Source organism: Colossoma macropomum, unplaced genomic scaffold, assembly GCF_904425465.1.
Source record: "Colossoma macropomum unplaced genomic scaffold, Colossoma_macropomum, whole genome shotgun sequence".
Taxonomy (NCBI): domain Eukaryota; kingdom Metazoa; phylum Chordata; class Actinopteri; order Characiformes; family Serrasalmidae; genus Colossoma; species Colossoma macropomum.
Window position 1 is genome coordinate 80,777 of NW_023494907.1, and position 17,773 is coordinate 98,549.

The 17,773-nt window shown below is 36.8% G+C and overlaps 1 protein-coding gene across 1 annotated transcript in view; it reads left to right on the plus strand.

The window, feature by feature from the left end:
* The window catches only part of LOC118800545 (NACHT, LRR and PYD domains-containing protein 3-like), a 36,502-nt gene that overhangs the window by 14,933 nt on the left and 3,796 nt on the right, over positions 1-17,773 (plus strand). Inside the window, exons 4-6 of the mRNA XM_036560805.1 lie at positions 13,983-14,156; positions 16,592-16,765; positions 17,414-17,587. Of these exons, the coding sequence (XP_036416698.1) occupies positions 13,983-14,156; positions 16,592-16,765; positions 17,414-17,587 (522 nt within the window). The remainder of the gene's footprint in view (positions 1-13,982; positions 14,157-16,591; positions 16,766-17,413; positions 17,588-17,773) is intronic.

Genomic DNA, 17,773 nt, shown 5'->3' on the forward strand with positions numbered 1-17,773 from the left:
CCTCAGTTAGAATTTAAGGTGGAATGGGAAAATTCAAACAACAAACTGGAGAATAAGAAGCGACTTCAGCCTCATAAAACAGCCGAACGCTGAGAAGCATTTTACAAGAAACTGATCTACTTTTGAGGAAAAGTTTCCTGACGGAAAGGGGAGGAAAGTTGCCATAGCTGAGCTAAAGCTTAAAGCAGAGCAAAGTAAATCTTCGCTCTCGTTTATATTGTTTAGCCTATACTAGGATATTATCATATACTGGACATTAAATGATGTGGCTCCCAAGGTGGTTTGATTTTTGTTGAAAGGACAAAATAGCTCTTCTTAACATTTGGCTTGCGACTCCTGACCTAACCTGGCTTTTAATGCAGAGGGTGCCAGTCGGATTTCTCACTCATCCAGCAGTGTTTTTGTTATGTGCTGCCACAGACTGTCCGGGCGCTGCTCTTCCGCACTTCCAAGTTCCGCCCTTTGCGTTCCGTCAACATTACATTATAAATTAAATATTTAGAAAATCGATTTTTGACATTTGTGAATTGATTCAGAATTGTTCACGTCTGCATCGCGATGCATCTAAGAATCGATTTTTTCCCGCACCCCTATTATCTACAATCTATTGTTCCCCATGCCCTTACTCTGAGTTTCTTACGAGTATCGCTCTCTCTGCAGATAAAATTCTGATAGTAGGAGATTTTAACGCTCATTTTGAGAATACTCAAGACCCTTTAAAAATGGCTTTTGAAGCAGTTCTTGATGCTATATTCAAAATGTGATAGGGCCTACACACCACTGCAACAACACCTTAGAACTAAAACTCAGTAGCTGTCTCTCAGAATGAATGCATCTCTGATTACTTAGTTATGCATGAAGTCGTTCTGGACTATAATGTTTGCGTACCATCCTACTATCGCCACAAGCGAACTATCACTGCCTCCACTATAGATGCTCTTATAAACAGTTTACCAGATTTATCAATCATCCCTGCCCCATTGGGCTTCGATGATCTTGAAAACAATAGTGAAATTCTACAATCCACACTTCAGTCATCTCTTTATAATGTGGCACAGATTAAGATGAAAAAAGTCAGATGAAAAAAGCTCGCACCATGGTATAACAAACATACACATATGCTAAAACAAATGGCTTGTAGTCTGGAATGTAAATGGTGTATATCAAAACTAGACTGTTTCCGAATTGAATGGAAAAACAGCATCATAGAATATAAGCGTATCCTAAACGCAGCCAAAGCATTGTGTTTTCATCACTAATTGAGAATAACAAAAATAATCCTAAGATCCTGTTTGTGACTATATCCAAACTAACTGGTAACATTACAGTTTGAAAACGATATTCAAACAACATATAGCATCAATGGTTTTAGCAGATTCTTCAATGATAAAATAGAAAATATTAGACTACAAATCCAAAATCTGACTGTAGATCTATTATCACAACATGATGGGTGCCCTGCCAGCTCAAAAGTCCAGTTGCTATCTTTTAGTCCTTTACAAACAAATGAATTAGTTACCCTGATTAGCTCATCAAATCATCAACATGCATTCTTGACCCAGTACCCACAAAACTGCTCAAACAGAGTGTCCCCTATGTTGTTAAACCTCTGCGGTCTATAATAAATTTGTCCCACATTCTGGGATATGTACTAAAATCATCAAAACTTGCAGTCGTTAAACCCCTACTTAAAAAGCAAGATCTTGATCCCAATGAACTTGCCGACTATGGACCAATTTCCAATCTCCCTTTCATTGCTAAGATCTTAGAAAAAGTGGTCACACATCAACTGAGCTCCTATCTACAAGAAAACTCTCAGCATGAGATGTTTCAGTCTGGCTTTAGACCCTTTCACAGCACTGAAACAGCATTAACTAGAGTAGTAAATGATCTCTCTGTGTCTCTCGATAGTGGCCATATTTGCATCAGTGCAGCATTCGATACTATTGACCACAAGATCCTTCTTGATAGGCTGGAAAATCTGGTTGGTATCAAAGGAAAGGCTTTATCCTGGTTCCAATCTTACCTGACAGACCATAAAACTCACTAAAATCAAGTCATACTCACACAGCTCCCCTACCAAAAGAAAAATGCCAGAAAATGAACAAAAATTCAAGTACTCACCAGACAAAACCAGCACCAAATGAGAGAAAGAGAGAGAGAGAGACAGTCAGATGAGCCCCCAATTCTGTTATGACCAAGTCTAGGTTCAGGCCGTAACAGAGAATGAGAGTGTGCTCTCTCCCCAGATCAGCTGCCAGACCAGAGAGCATTTAAATGAGCAAACTGCAGGTTTGAAAGTTTGCAAGTGGCAACACTGAATGGAAGTGATGGCTTCAGGGATGAGCATAGGCCAAAATAACAAAAAAGTGCTAATGATAACAAACCAAACCTAAGAACAAAACAAACAAAATACAAAGGGCTACCCTATCTCCCTGCTTTAAAACCAGGCGAAACAGTAACCAAAACAAAATGGAGCTCATCCCCTACCTTTCAAGCATTCACAAAGAGTTTTGCAGAGTCTAACAAAGCTTGCATGAAAGCAAAGAGTGGTGTGAAGAGGACCTTACCCTCATGTGGCCAGTCACAGACCTGCATATCACGAAAAAACAAGAGGGAAAACACAGAAAATGGCCACACAAAGATACAGAAAAGTAACTATGACAGGGGGTCGTAACACTACACATAAAATACAACAGCTGTCATGAGAATGTTCACTGTTAACCAGCATAGATATGGTATGGTACCATGTAGCTAACATTATTAAGAAGTCAGCAGGTACATTATATAGATAGATAGATAGATAGATAGATTGGTTGATTTCAAAGGAAATTTAGCAGCCAGTAGCAATTACACAACACAGCACAGTAATAGCAATAAGGGTGGTACAATTTGAAAAGAATAATGTACAGACTCTGCAAAATTATCAACTACAGGCATATATACAACTAGAAATATACAAAAATATGCAATATGATTTGTCCTGAGATTAAAAAGACAATAATGAGTAAGGAGGCGCAGGTAACAGCATATAATGACAATACTGAATAAATATGTGCATATATTGGTAATGAAATATAGTGTCTAGGTGTGGAGTGTCCAGATGTGCAAGATGTACGCTAAAGTGTGCAGATGTGCAAGATGTACAGTAAGGTGTCCATATGTGCAGATGGATATAATAAACCTATGATTTAGCATAAGAGATTCAGTCCTTATCTATCCTCTTCCCTCTTCTCTCTTCTCTTCTTTTCTGGCCCCACTGGGAAGAGTTAAAAAGCCTAATGTCTATAGGGACAAAGGATCTCCTGAGCCTGTCGGATGACCAGCTCTGACAGCAGCCTGCAACTAAACTTGCTCCTCTTGACCATGATGAAGGCGTGCGGCGGGTGGTCATCATCCTCCATAATGGAGAGCAGTTTGTGCAATGTCCTTCTCTCTGCCACCTTAACCACAGACTCCAGTTCCGCACTGACCACTGACCCCGCTCACCTAACCAGCTTGTCCAGTCGCATCTTATCTCTCTTTTTCATGCTTCCTCCCCAGCACACCACAACATAAAAAAGACAGCTGGCAACCACAGTCTGGGTAGAACATCTGCAGGAGCTTCTTACAGATGTTAAAGTACCCAGCCTCCTCAAGAAATAGAGCCGGCTTTGCCCCTTTCTGTACAGGATGTCTGTGTTGGCTGACCAGTCCAGCTTATCATCCAGTTGCAGTGTGAGATACCTGTAGGTCGTAACCCTCTCCACTTCAACTCCCTCAATAGAGAGTGGCTGTGTGGGTGGCCTAGCCCTGTCTTGGAAGTGTTCAGTAGCAGTTTGTTCCTATGGCACCATGCCACAAAGTTCTTCACCAGGGTCTTGTACTCCTCCTCCTGCCCTCCCCCTACACATGCCACAGTGGCAGCGTCATCCGAAAACCTCTGCATGTGGCACGTCTCAGAGTTGTACTTAAAGTCTGTGGTGTACAGTGTAAAGAGAAAAGGGGAAAGTACAGTCCCTTGTGGTGCTCCTTGTGCTGTTGACTACTGTCTCTGATGTACAGTCCTTCAGCCTGACATACTACATACCCAGCCATCACCATGTCTTGAGATGTCTTAAGACATGTCTAAAGACACATTATGAAGACGTCTTAGGACATCTTGAGGCATGTCTTAAGACATGAAGACATGTCTTTAAGACCTGTCTATAGACACGGATCTTAAGATGTCTTGGCAATAATAACATCAAGACGTCTCAAGATGTAGGATGTATAATACGTATTTTTAAATTTTACCTACATTTTTTAAATAAATCTTTTACTTTTAAATATTTTAAGGACATTTTAAAATGTAACATTATTTATAGCTAAAATTATAGTAATTTATTTTTTCATTTTTTTGTTCTATGTAGGATGCAAAATGGTATCATTTTATAATATTGCATATTCATATTTATATATTGCATATCATTTTATAAACATACAAACATTACATACATTAATACATACTACATTTATACATTTCAGAACAAATTTAACAACAAAAGTAATAATAAGAATAATAGGCACATGGTTCCCAGTCTGTAGCTTTCTCTACAATAAGCCATTTTATATGAAACCACTAAATGACTTTGTTTACATCGCAATGACAGAATTATGCCAAGTTTAGAAAAATGTGGAATTCTTCTTTAAATGTTTCTGTTGCATTAGAAAAGTTTATGGAATCAGTGATATGATGAAAGTTTATTTGTGAGTTCATACCATGCCTTCAACATGGTGGTAGTATGAGGGAAGACTCTTATGCAACTATTTTGTAATACGGTGTTGCAGCAAAATTTAAAAATTTAATTCAGTGCTTTTAAATTATAGTAATTAACCCTTAATGTTTTAAAAATGTGGTAAAATGTGTTAAATACATTTTTTACAGACTATTTTACAGTTGCTTCATTTTTTAATGAAGGTATCATTTTATCAACTTTTAAAATAATAATAATAAGGAGAACAAGCACAATAATAAGTATGCATAAATTACAGTAAAGTAATTTAAAGGGGTATGGAAAATCACTATCTTACAGTTTTGTATTTCCTTGTTAATCTATTAAAAATTCAGAATACTTCTACATTCAAATAATTTACTCTGCAATCCAAAGCATAGCCCATGAAAAAGCACCCACATAGCTTTCAAAAAATGTAATTACAGTTATTGTTTATTGTTTTTACAACTGTGTATATGCACAGTACAATAGCGTCATCACACTTGATATGTTCTACAGACGGAGAAAAACATGTTAACTGACTTTGTGTAGAAATTTGAAATATACTGCAATAAATACACAGTTCCACAAACAAATGAATCTGATTTTAAGGTCTGCTGTTATTCTGTATATAAGTTATGCTGAGGTTATTAACAATATAGTACTATGAACAATTATAAATGATAGGAAACAATTTTAAGACAAATTAATATGGACTAAAAAGAAAAACTGACCAACAGAGTAATACAGAGGTCTGAACCCTAGCAGTACTCATAACATACCTGAGCCAGATAATGTTCAGCTGTCAAACAATTAATACCAGACTCAGATGTGCTGGTAGCTGGAATAGAGTCAAGCTGTGGACATACGTGGACACAGGAAACAGGACACAGATAACTCGATGTCCATATGTCCATGCCGTAATGCCTGAACACTAACATTACCGATATCACACTGCTAATGTTACCGATCTCTCCTTTCAGAGTTAAATCCGTGATGAGTGAGAGAGCTGTCAGATTCACAGCCCATCGCTTCTTCCTCTGTTTTTTCTCAGTGTTGGTCTTCTTTGTCAGAGATATGAGGAAAATGCATCTGTTAAAAAATCAATTTTAAGACAATAAATTTGAAATTACTTTTGGATCTGCATACACAAGCAGGCTGAATTTAAAGGGGACCTGTTATGCTAATTTCCAATGTTCATAATTTTATTTTTGGGGTCTACTATAATACATTTACATGCTTCAGTGTTCCAGAAACACATTATTTTTGTCATACTGTAATTGTTTACTCACCCTCTGTCTGAAACGCTCTGTTAGAGCTCCCGTGTCTTTAAGCCCCTCCTTCCTGATGAGCCCAGTACGCTCAGATTAGTTAGCTCACTCTCTTGGCTCTGACTGATCAAGCACCAGAGCGGTTCCGCCAATACACGGGCTCCGGTAGATGCGTTGCGTTGTGTGAAGGCGTGCCAAGCTCGCTGTAGGTGGGCAATAAGGATTGTGTTATGGGATTACATCATCTTGTAACAAAGGAAAAGGGCTGGGGAACTCCAGGCCTCAGGCAGCTGAGAAAAGTGGTTTCTGTGGGAGAGAGTTTCTCCCTCTGGCATATACTTTCAGCTTTGTATCTTACATACACAAAAAGCTACATAACACAGTAAATAAAAGGGAAAGCATTATATATTCCCTTTATAAGTAGAATATAATGTACAGTATACATAATTTTACTCATCTAAAATCAACTCAGGCATTTAGTACACAAAGAAATATGACAAGGCTTTAAATAATACCTATGCATGAACTCCAGCATGGCACCCAGCTCACACGCATAGCTGATGTTCAGACAATGATGTTCAGTGTAATTAAAGAAGCATCAGGTTGAGGCCACTTGTGTAAGAGCACAGTTGAGTGTTGAGAATGATATGGACTGCCACCATACTGGATGAGGCCCAAAGAGAGGATGTTCCTTTGGAAGGATTGAAAACAACAAAGTTGATTAGATAATTCACAATTCTATTGTTTTCATCCTCTAATATGCCAAAGTCAACATGCAACAGAAATGATCATTTGCAGTTGAGGCAAGTGTGAGCTTAGTACTGATATCTGTATCTGTTAAAAGCTGTGTTAAAGGAGAATTACACGATTTTTAAGCACAATTTCATCACTAAGATGCAAAAAAAATAGTTTGATACAAAATGTTCCACTGTGGAAAAACTTACAGAGTCAGAGTTGTTCATAATGGCAAGAACCAGACGTTTGAAGAGTTCAATGCCTCTCATCTCTCATCTCTCTCACAGAGAACTATTACATGAAATGATTATTAATAAGAGCTGAACTCTATTACAGCATGTTTACCACATGCTTTATGCTATAAATTGTAGGGCTCTGAGACTTGCAGTATTACACATTAAAGCACTGTGAAGAAGTAAATTCATAAATATTGACACAGTGTTGGAGATATTGCCATATCGATATTTTGAACACAGCTGTTATGACAAATAACATATCAATAAATTGAATGAACAAAGCACAGATATTTGAGTACTCTAACCCAGCTTTTCCTAAACATTCTGCTCTTCTGTATTACCATAAATACTTCATGAATTATATTTGTTTGAAATACCCACCAAATCTAAACATCTGTCTGACATTCTTATAGTTTCATTTAAAAAATTAAAACTTGAGTCTCACCAGTTGCTCAGCTTCAGATGGTTTCTGATGAGAAACATCTAAAACAAAACAGACGCATGAGGTAAATGCAGCAAAACAACAACAGTAAGGCATAACAATGAAACACACAAAACAAACTGGTCATTATATATTACTAATAAATGTAGCCGAGTAAAACATAGATTATTAATCTAAAGCACAGATAATACATTTTAAAAATACTCTAGAAAGTACAGATCCACCAAGACGTTACTGGAGTAAATGTAACTGAGCAAATTAAAATCATTACTACCCTCTCTGAGCTACACAGACTGACGGACTGTGTTCAGTTTCATTGTTGTATTGTTCAGTGTGCTGACCCTGCTGCGCTGTGATCAGTGCGCTGACCCTGCTGCGCTGTTGATCAGTGCGCTGACCCTGCTGCGCTGTTGATCAGTGCGCTGACCCTGCTGGACTGTGTTCAGTGCGCTGACCCTGCTGCGCTGTGTTCAGTGCGCTGACCCTGCTGCGCTGTGATCGGTCTTAGGTTTATTTCTGAGGCAGTCTTTCATTTGGAGCGCGTGCTAAGCGAGATCTGACGCAGCCGCGAGGCGTAAACAGACACGCCGCTTAGCCGCTAGCTAGCTAGCTACATACGCTAACCTACCGCTGGTGTCTTCATTGCTCATCTCATTCGGTCACTACTCACCTTTTAAAAGCAGAGTCTGACCGCTGCAGTCGGGACTCCAGTCGGGACTCCAGTCTCCGCTCCAGTCGGTCCAGTCAGTAGTTTATCGTCAGTCAGCTACGCAGCTGAAACTCCTCGCTTGTGGAGCTGAAAGCGTCCCCCGGCAGGCGGCGCTGTCTCAGTAAGCAGTGTAAGAGAGTCTTATCAGGTTTAACGCTCGCTAAACTCGATAAACTGCCCGCGGTAGCGCCCTGAGAGACCCCTCACTGTAACGGCTGTAACGGTCGCGCTCGGCTTTAAACGGAGGAACGGCGGAGAGCGCTCGCGCTTCTAAACCGAACGTCCAAGCGGCGGAGTCTCGCGCTCTTATTGGTCTAAACTCCCGCCAGTCTTTTGTTTGTCCTCCCATAGAGCTTTTTTCCGGTTCGCGCCTCTCTGTACTGAATGAACTGAGCTGCTCTGTTTTTGTTTGTTTGTTTTTTAATCCAGACACAGAGCAGAAAACTGCAAACCCTTGAAATACATAAGACAGCTGTGCAGCATTATCATACAGCATCACTGGAGGCCATGTCAATGTATTAAAGTCAAAGTATGAAGTTGGACATTTAAACTAAAATCTGTTTATTACGTAATTTTACGTGGTGAAACAATATAGATCTATATATAACTACTCAAATACATTTGTTTATTATTGTTCGTGTTTTCCAAATACTGGAGATAATAATTTTGAAAGTTCAACAAATTAAAAGTCTAACTTTGGGCAGCCCTGATCTGCTTAAGAAAATAAACAGAAGTGTAGATGATGAAGAGAGTGAACCAAGGGCTTTTTCTGCATTAAGTTTTGGTGGTGTGAGATCTCTAAAGTACCCAGGTTAGCTGTTAAGTACATTTACTTCCTATTAGCTCAAAGTTGTTTTATCTTGGTTCCTAGCTTGTTGTCTCTGGTTACAGTTGTACATTTGAAAATAGATCAATGTTGTTTTAATCATAGCATGTTTTCTGCAAATGAGCAAAAGGCTGTGACTGACTGTGATTATCTCCTTTGGTAAATGTTACAAATTAAAAGTTATTCTACCATGAACTTCAATGATATAAGGAAATGAGTTTAAACATTTTAAGGTAAGGTAAATGGTTTAAGAATTGATTTTTTCTTTTGCTATTTTGCCACTGTAAACACATTTCTGCAATAATCAAAAAACAAAACATAAAAAAAAGAATCACAAAAGTACAGCAAGTAAAACCTTAGTGAATGTTCTTTTAGTAATATCACACAAAAACCATAAGATTACAGCAGGCTGCTTCTTGAGGACATACTTCTGTTCTCTCTTATATAGTTATATTTTCATTATATTCTACATTAGGCTGTGCTGTGGTAATCCTCAGTAGTAATTTTCAGTTTGGCAGTACCACAGGAATACCACACTCATACCACAGGACCTTTTGTAATGGACCAGTCTTTGGTCTCAACTGAACTGTCTTAAGACACAACATCTCTATGTCTTAAGACAAAGTGATGTCTTAAGTCATGCCTCGTCTTCAAGACACACAAAATAATTACTTCTTTGTCTTAAGACGTTAACTTTCATGTCTCAAGACAAAGACAGTGTCTTCACTCATACGTCTTAAGACGTTCTTGAGACGTCTTGGCATAAAAAATGTCTCAAGACATCTTATAAATACTGTCAAAACATCTTAAGACATCTTAAGACACAGTGACAGCTGAGTATGTAAGGTCTGCCAGTGAGGTAGCCAGTAATCCAGGAGACCAGGTATGGACCAACTTGCATCCTTGCCAGCTTATCTCTCAGTTGGAGGGGCCGAATGGCATTAAAGGCACTGGAAAAATCAAAGAACATGACTCTTACAGCGCTACCACCCTTGTCCAAATGAGAGTGGGCCCGATGGAAAGTATGGCATGGCCTCCTCAACTCCCACTTTCTCCTTTCTGTATTGTGTCTCATTACCTATATGAGTAGCTGCCTTTACTGTTAGCTGCATTTGGTACAGACATATTTTTATAATGAGAGAGAGAGAAAGTGTGTGAGAGAGAGAAAGTAATATTAATTTAAAACTATCATTTAATTTAGTATAGGCTTACATATGCATTTTCAGTTGAAAATGAACATATAAATAAATAAATAGTGAAATTCTTAATTAAACAAACAGGGTAGGAGAGAGAATGGAGTGATGGGGAAGGAACAAATGAAAGGGAAAGGTGCTTAACAGTTATGGAGGGGTAAAAAGGAGCAATGATTTTGTTAGAAAAAAGGAGAAGGTTACAGTTGCTGTAATTTTCATATTTTGCAGATATTTTATTCACTATGAGATGTAGGTCACAGTTCTACAAAATGGACCTCACTAAAATTTTGATCTTAGTTACGTTTTACATTTACCTAGGCCCTGTTTTCAAGTTAGCTTGTATAATACATGTATTTTCTTTAAAAAGCTTCAGCATGAATATCTATCAAATGCTTGTAGATTTCTTAAAGTAAAGATAGACAGCTATTTCTTTGTTCATTTAAGTCGTCATTACTAGTTTTTGTGAGTGTTAGTCAGTGTAGACTAGACTGTACAAGAAAACACTTCCACCACCACAGTAAATGTCGCAGTGGCACAGTTCTTTTCCACAGAAATGGAACTCAACCTACTAGTGCTGTAAGGCCACACACCTGACCTAAGAAATGCAAAGAAAGTTATGTGTAGTGTGTTTTAAGAGAAATGTGGTTGCAGAGGCTTTTCCAAATTGCCATTTTGCCAGATTTTAAGGGAATGACACTTTAGTTCATCCTCATAATGCTTGCTCAATGAGGATGAACACAAAACAATGAGTGTGTTTACATGCACTTAATGACTGCAGAAAATCAGATTTTGTCAGCAATCCGGTCAATGCGTTTACATGCACTTCAGTAATCAGATATGAGGAAAATGGGAAAAGTCTGGGTCTACATAAGTCAGACAGTAATCAGATTTCTACTTTACAGCCAGCCAATAAACTCACAGAAGAAGAGGTGACGTAAACGTAATGTAAAACTCAAACTTCATGCCACAGCTTTTTTTTTAACAAAACATAGAGCCACTTGAAACTATGAACATGCATTATCTAGAAGATAAAGAATATTTAAATCCTTCATTTCGTCTAGCATATAGTTGGTTTCAGTGTTACTCCAAAAGTGTTTTGCTGCCATCCTTTTTCCAGTACCATGGACTGTGTTCACATATGTTCAGACAGAAATCTGAAAGAAAACCCAGGTAACAGTTTATATGTGTAAACCCACTCTTTGTTATCTATGTACACATTATAATGATTCACATCGGCCTGTATTCACTGAACGCTGAAAAGTGATCAACACATTTTTGAACCCAAATAGAAGAACCATGTATTGGATAAAATTATCGGTAATTACATATGTGTAATCAAACCTGCAGAGTAGAGAAATAAAAATGCTGGTCAGTGAGCAAAAACAATTACAAATGAAACTGATAAATTGATACATTGATTTATGAATGGAGGATTGACAAGAGTATTGCAGAGTGTGAAATGATTGGCAGAAGATGGAGAGTATGCCAAACAGAATTTATTCTGGATACTGCATTCAATAAAAAATCTTGCGAACATTGTCAAAGACTTTAAAAAGCAACACTAAAGACAAGCTGGGTTAATCTTACCAAGGAGAGAAAACATGGATTGTACCAAAGAAAAGAAATGAACAAAATAGAACTGGCCTGGACTGTGTCTTTAATGTCTAGCCTGACTACCATACAGAGAAAGCAAAACTAACTAACTACACTAGGATAAACTACCTAAAACAAAGAGTATGGCACACTCCCTCTAATCTAATTTATCTAGACAAGCTTGTACAATCTTACCTGTTCTCAATCCGAGGAGATAAGCATAGGAAAAGAGAGAGAAAGAGGCAGAGGGGGAAGAGAGAGAGGCATCAACACAAATAGACTAATAGTGAACAGTTATCAGATCTAGCTAACAACACTATTAAGCTTGCAACAGAGATGAGAGCAAAATAGACTAGACAGATGGTCGAATTAGCAAGACAAACAAGTCATCCACAATACAATTACAAGCACGGACAAGCGAATGAGTGAGGGAGCTGATAGGTTGATGCCCAGGCTTCTCCGCACAGCATTTGAACAGGAGGCTCCAACCCTGAAAACACTCAACTTTTATTTAAACTTGGAGTACATGGAGAGTTACCCTCATTTACAGTGTAGCCAATACACTTGAAACGATGACTGTTAATCCACTGCACAAATTACAAGAACTTTTGGATAAACCAAGGTTTGACTTTGGTTTTTGGTACTTGTTAAAGATTGGTACCAACAGGGCCTGATAAAACTCCCAGTTGGTGCAACTTTTCAGTGCTGACTGGTTGAGAATGGAACAGCTGCAGGCAATACTCTTAAGCCCCCCACTCTCAAGGTTTGCTCTGAGATGCACAAGACCACATAGAATCAATAATGATGAATGATTATACCAATATTTATACATGATAAGTAGTAATGTCATTACTATCATATAGTTAGCTGTCTTAGTCAATGCTAATCATGTCAATTTTAAGTTCTATTACTACTGTACTACATTGTAATGCTCAAAACACAATTGTTAAAAGTAATATGCAGAGCGTAGGAAAATCAATAAACCACCAAAAAACTGAATAACACTTTAAACACTGTAACACTGTAAAATCCAAATGTTGTTCATGCCTGTTAGTGCTTTGTAAATTCAGTGCATTTTAAAGCTCATCATAATATGTAATTTGAACAGTTGTGTTTCAGCTCCTGTAAATGTTCTGCAATGTCCTTTTGGGCTAATATTCTATTTATCCATGTAACATTTTACTATTAGCTAATGTCACAATTAGCTAGCATTAGCATATTATTAGCATGCCCTTAATCGCCAAGTTTATTGTAAGACCACTTTGAAATTTGAATTTTAAGAAACTACTAATGATTATCCAAACAAATTTTGTGAGCCATGAGCATGGTGTTTACATCTGCATTCACATGCATCTATGTATGCTTAACTTAGGGGCTCCATATTATTGGATCATATGCTATAAACAGAATGTGATTTGTTTTATATCACTCAGACTGAGACAAATGCACATAAACAGGAAATATTCTATAAGACATGCTACTTAACAATGAAAATGAAAGAACTTCATTTGCAATAATACATTTAGAAGGCAGCCCAGAGTAAATTGTTTATTAGTGCTTTAGCTATGTCTGTCGTAACTTTGATGTTCTCCTCTGTGTTTTCTTACACTTCATGCTAAAGTTCACAAACCCTTTGGCTAATTCTTTATGCTTATAAGCAATGATAAATTCACCAATCACAAATACATGAAAAATAAGTGCACCAGAATGTAAACTAGGATTATATGTTGATGAGTTAGTCAATATTTTTAGAATTATTGCTTTGTAGAAAATTTGCTATGGTGTGGTAGCTAGTTATGTAGCTAATGATAACATTATTATTATTTAGCTATCCCTTTTATTATTTTGACATATCTAGTCATCTCTCATGCAGGTGAAAAATAAATTACGACAACGAACAATTTCTTAGAGCAAACAGTATTATTGGCACTACCTCATCATTTTTTTCAAGTTTATAAACATAAGGTTTGCAGCATGGATTTTAATGTTGATAAAATCCCTCCAAAGTGGTAGGCGATATGCACTAGAGGTTTTGCACATGGACATGAAATGTTTAGTTAGCTAGAGATGTGTAGTATTAAACCCAGTGTGGAAAAGTGAAGAATGTAGTTCATTATTAACTTGCCATGTTGCTAACATGTATAATCAAACAAATTTACTTTCACACTGGATTGCCAGTCTCCTCTTTTAAGTATACTATATACTGTGTTTTTGTTTTTTGTTTGTTTGTTTGTTTTTTTGCAGACTCTCTGCCTTTAATCTCACCATGGAGTCCTTTGAAACACTCTGTTCTGCTCTGCAATCAGCAAATTGCCCTCTGAAAGAGCTGGACCTCAGTAACAATAACCTGCAGGATTTAGGAGTGGAGCTGCTCTCTGATGGACTGAAGAGTTTGCACTGCAAACTGGAGACACTCAGGTGAACTTTCTGTAAATTAAATCATATTGTACCTCCACAACAACCAACACAGTAAAGATACTGCTATTTATCACAATAATACCATGAAAGGTGATAACAGTTTAAGTAATCATTAACAAGGTAATCTGTAAATATCTCAATATGAATATAATATTTAACAGACATTTGCAGAAAAATTCATAGCAAGTATTATTGGTTTACTCCTTAGTTATCTTGGTTACCCATAAGGACTTGTCTTACATAATATCATAGTACTCCCCAGTATGTAAAATTTCTGTAATTTAATAATTACTTTTCTGTGTTTGATTTCCTTGTATATTTTGTGTTTTAAAGATCCCATTGTCTTAAATCAAATTTACAAAGAACAATGCAAACATGGGCTGGTTCTGGAGTACAGCGCACAGTAGAATATAATTTCTTAACTTTTTGGGCAGCAACCATGAAAAGATAAAATTTTGTGACTGCCACTGTTTGACTCACCCCTGTACCACAACACAACTTTTCATATTTCTCCCTACAAGAGATGCAGACATTAGCACTGGAAGAATGTCTGATTCTAATGCAGACATTAGCACTGGAAGAATGTCTGATTCTGATGCAGACATTAGCACTGGAAGCAGTCTGATTCTGTTTTTAACATTTGCTACATTACTATATCTACTTCCACTTGTAGTAAGTTCAGGACATTATCACACAAGATAGCTACCAAACATGTTTTATAGCATAGTTAGCTAATCGGGTAATGTTGCGGTAACAGCCTGGAAAGGGTCTAAAATTTGACTTAATGCCTACTTCCAGTTATGCCCACTGTGAAAATTCAGCTTACAACCCGTCAATAAAAAGGTTCTATAGTTACAACCAGAAAATTGCAACCAACTTGACTTATACATGCACTGGGCCCATGGACAGGAACACACAAGTAGTAACAGTAAAGGTAGCAGTGCAGCACTTGTGGACTGCAATCTTTCAGTGCTATAGGTCACACCCCTACCCTAAGAAATGTGTAGATGTTTGTGTGTGAGGTGTTTCAGAAAAAATGTGGTTGCAGTGGCTTTTTCAAAATTCACTTTTTGCCAGATTTGAAGTCAGTAATGCCTCAGTTCTAATATCTTCAAGATGGCTGCTAAATAAGGATGAATACACAACATTTTCTAGATCCACATTGCAATGCCTCAGACCAGCCAATGCTGAGTTAATTAAATGGTGAAAAATGGATGTTGCATTTCTTAAGCTAAATAGAAGAACCAAGTATTGGAGAAGTTAATTGGTAGTCACAAATATTTCACTTGTTTTATCAAATCTTTACTTTTTTGTGAGTAGAACCTACATGCATCTGAGTTAATTTTACAAACATGTCAGAGACATTAATGGAATTTGGTAATGTTGTGCAGAATGATTTTTAAATCATGACTTTCTTATACCATTTCCTCATGCAGGAGGCAGAGGGTGTTTTTCCACTGCATGAAGTATGAGAATCTTTGGTACCAGAAAGATGGAATTTTGTTTTTTTACCTTGATTCAGTACCAAGAATTTCTGCCTTATGGTTTTGTTACCTGTTCAAAGTTGGTACTGCCAGAGCCTAATGGTACTCAACAGCGGGGCTGGCAATACTGGGCATTGTCAGCTGGAGTATGGTACAACCGCAGACACCAATTGCAATACTCCCCAGTTTCAGGGTTTTGTCCGCCAATCTTACAGCTGTCTTTAGCATACTTTCACAGGGAGTGAAAGATGGTGAATGATTATAACAATGTTCATGTATATGAAATTGTTTCATTATTATTTTAGGTCTATCCATAGAGACATTATTGACCATGCAGTTAGCTAGCTTAGCTTATCATGTGCATTTTAAAATCTTTTTTGAAAGTACTGGAGAGTAATGCTCATGAAAGTTTTTTTTTAATTTTATGTATCTTATTTATTTAAGCTTTATTTAATTTTATACATTCTTTGCATTTTATAGCTCAATTTAATATGAAGCTAATTTGATAGAAGTCAGTGTTTTCTGCACTTATGAAAACACCTTGGATATCAAATTTAAAGTAATTTTATTTATTTATTATTTATTTATTCATTCATATATGATTAAATGTTTCTTTAAGTTTTTCCTTTAGTTTCTGAATGTATTAAAAACAGATGTTTCATTTAGTCAATTGTTTGTTTACATCTGCACACTCTCAACAATTTAAACTAATCACATTATGTGGTACATCACGAATGTATAATGAAATAATATCAGAATGTCAGTGCAGCATCAAGTATTGCTAGTATGAAAATGTGTATAGAAAACTGGGCAGACATTGTTACAGCCATGTTTGCCAATCAGTAGCATTTTCTTTGTTTTTATGCAAGAAAGAAATATTATAACACAAAACTCTCAGAGATTAAGTTAATAAATATGTTATTTACACTTCACATACAATGTTTTTTGCAGACTCGCTGGTTGCAATCTCACCAGGAAGACCTGGGAAAATCTCTTTTCTGCTTTACAATCAGCAAACTGCCCCCTGAAAGTTCTGGACCTCAACAACAATAACCTGCAGGATGCAGAAATGAAGTTGCTCTCTGCTGTACTGAAGAGTTCACACTGCAATCTAAACACAATTGGGTGAATTTTCAGTTCATTCATATTGTACCTGTATACCTGTCAACACTGCAAATGTACTATTTAAAAAAAAATGGCAGTTAGAACATTAACCACGATACCAGATTAGGTCATTATTAATAGATAATTTTTCTATTTTTTATAATTCTACATTTCTAGCTTTGCTACAAGGTATTCTGTGAACATTTCAATATGAAAATACGATGTAATGATTATATTCACAGATAATATGCTAAGTATCATGAACGGTTTTAAGCTACTTGCCAAAAACCTCAAACCAACATGAATGAAACAGTTCAGAGGTAGACCATTGAGAACACAGAAAAGCTACAACTGGAATTTTTTTAAAGAGGTGACAGATGGTCTCATATATAATGAATCTGTATATTGACCTCAGTGGGAAATCAATGATTGGACTGTGTGAAAGTATAAAGGAAAACATGACATGCTTTGACACAGCCATTTTCAATCAATGGATTTTTTTTTAACATTTTATCTAAGGAAGTATTATTTTGCATAAAACTCATATTGATCTATCCAGTAAAGAGGAATTTGCCATTTATTCACACTTGATTTCGCATCATTTTTAATTAGACCTTTATTTAAAAATGGAAAAAATAAAGTTTATTGTATCTTTATTTTACTTTACAGACTAGCTTTCTGTAAACTTGGGGGCAAAACTTGTGAAATTCTCAGCTCTATTCTACAATCAACAAACTCCTCTCTGAAAGAGCTGGACCTCAGTAACAATGACCTCCAGGATTCAGGAGTGGAGCTGCTCTCTGCTGGACTGAAGAGTTCACAGTGTATACTGGAAATGCTGAGGTAGCAATAAAATAATTAACTAATAATGCTATCTTGTGTAATTCATTGCAATTAATCACATTTTTTCAAATTATTAATATTGACACATCAATGGTGCATTTTGCTTGGAAGTGATGCTTCAGACTCCATGTATTTTGGTGATGAACAAATTAACCACAGCAGTAGCTGGAAATAACTTTCATTAAG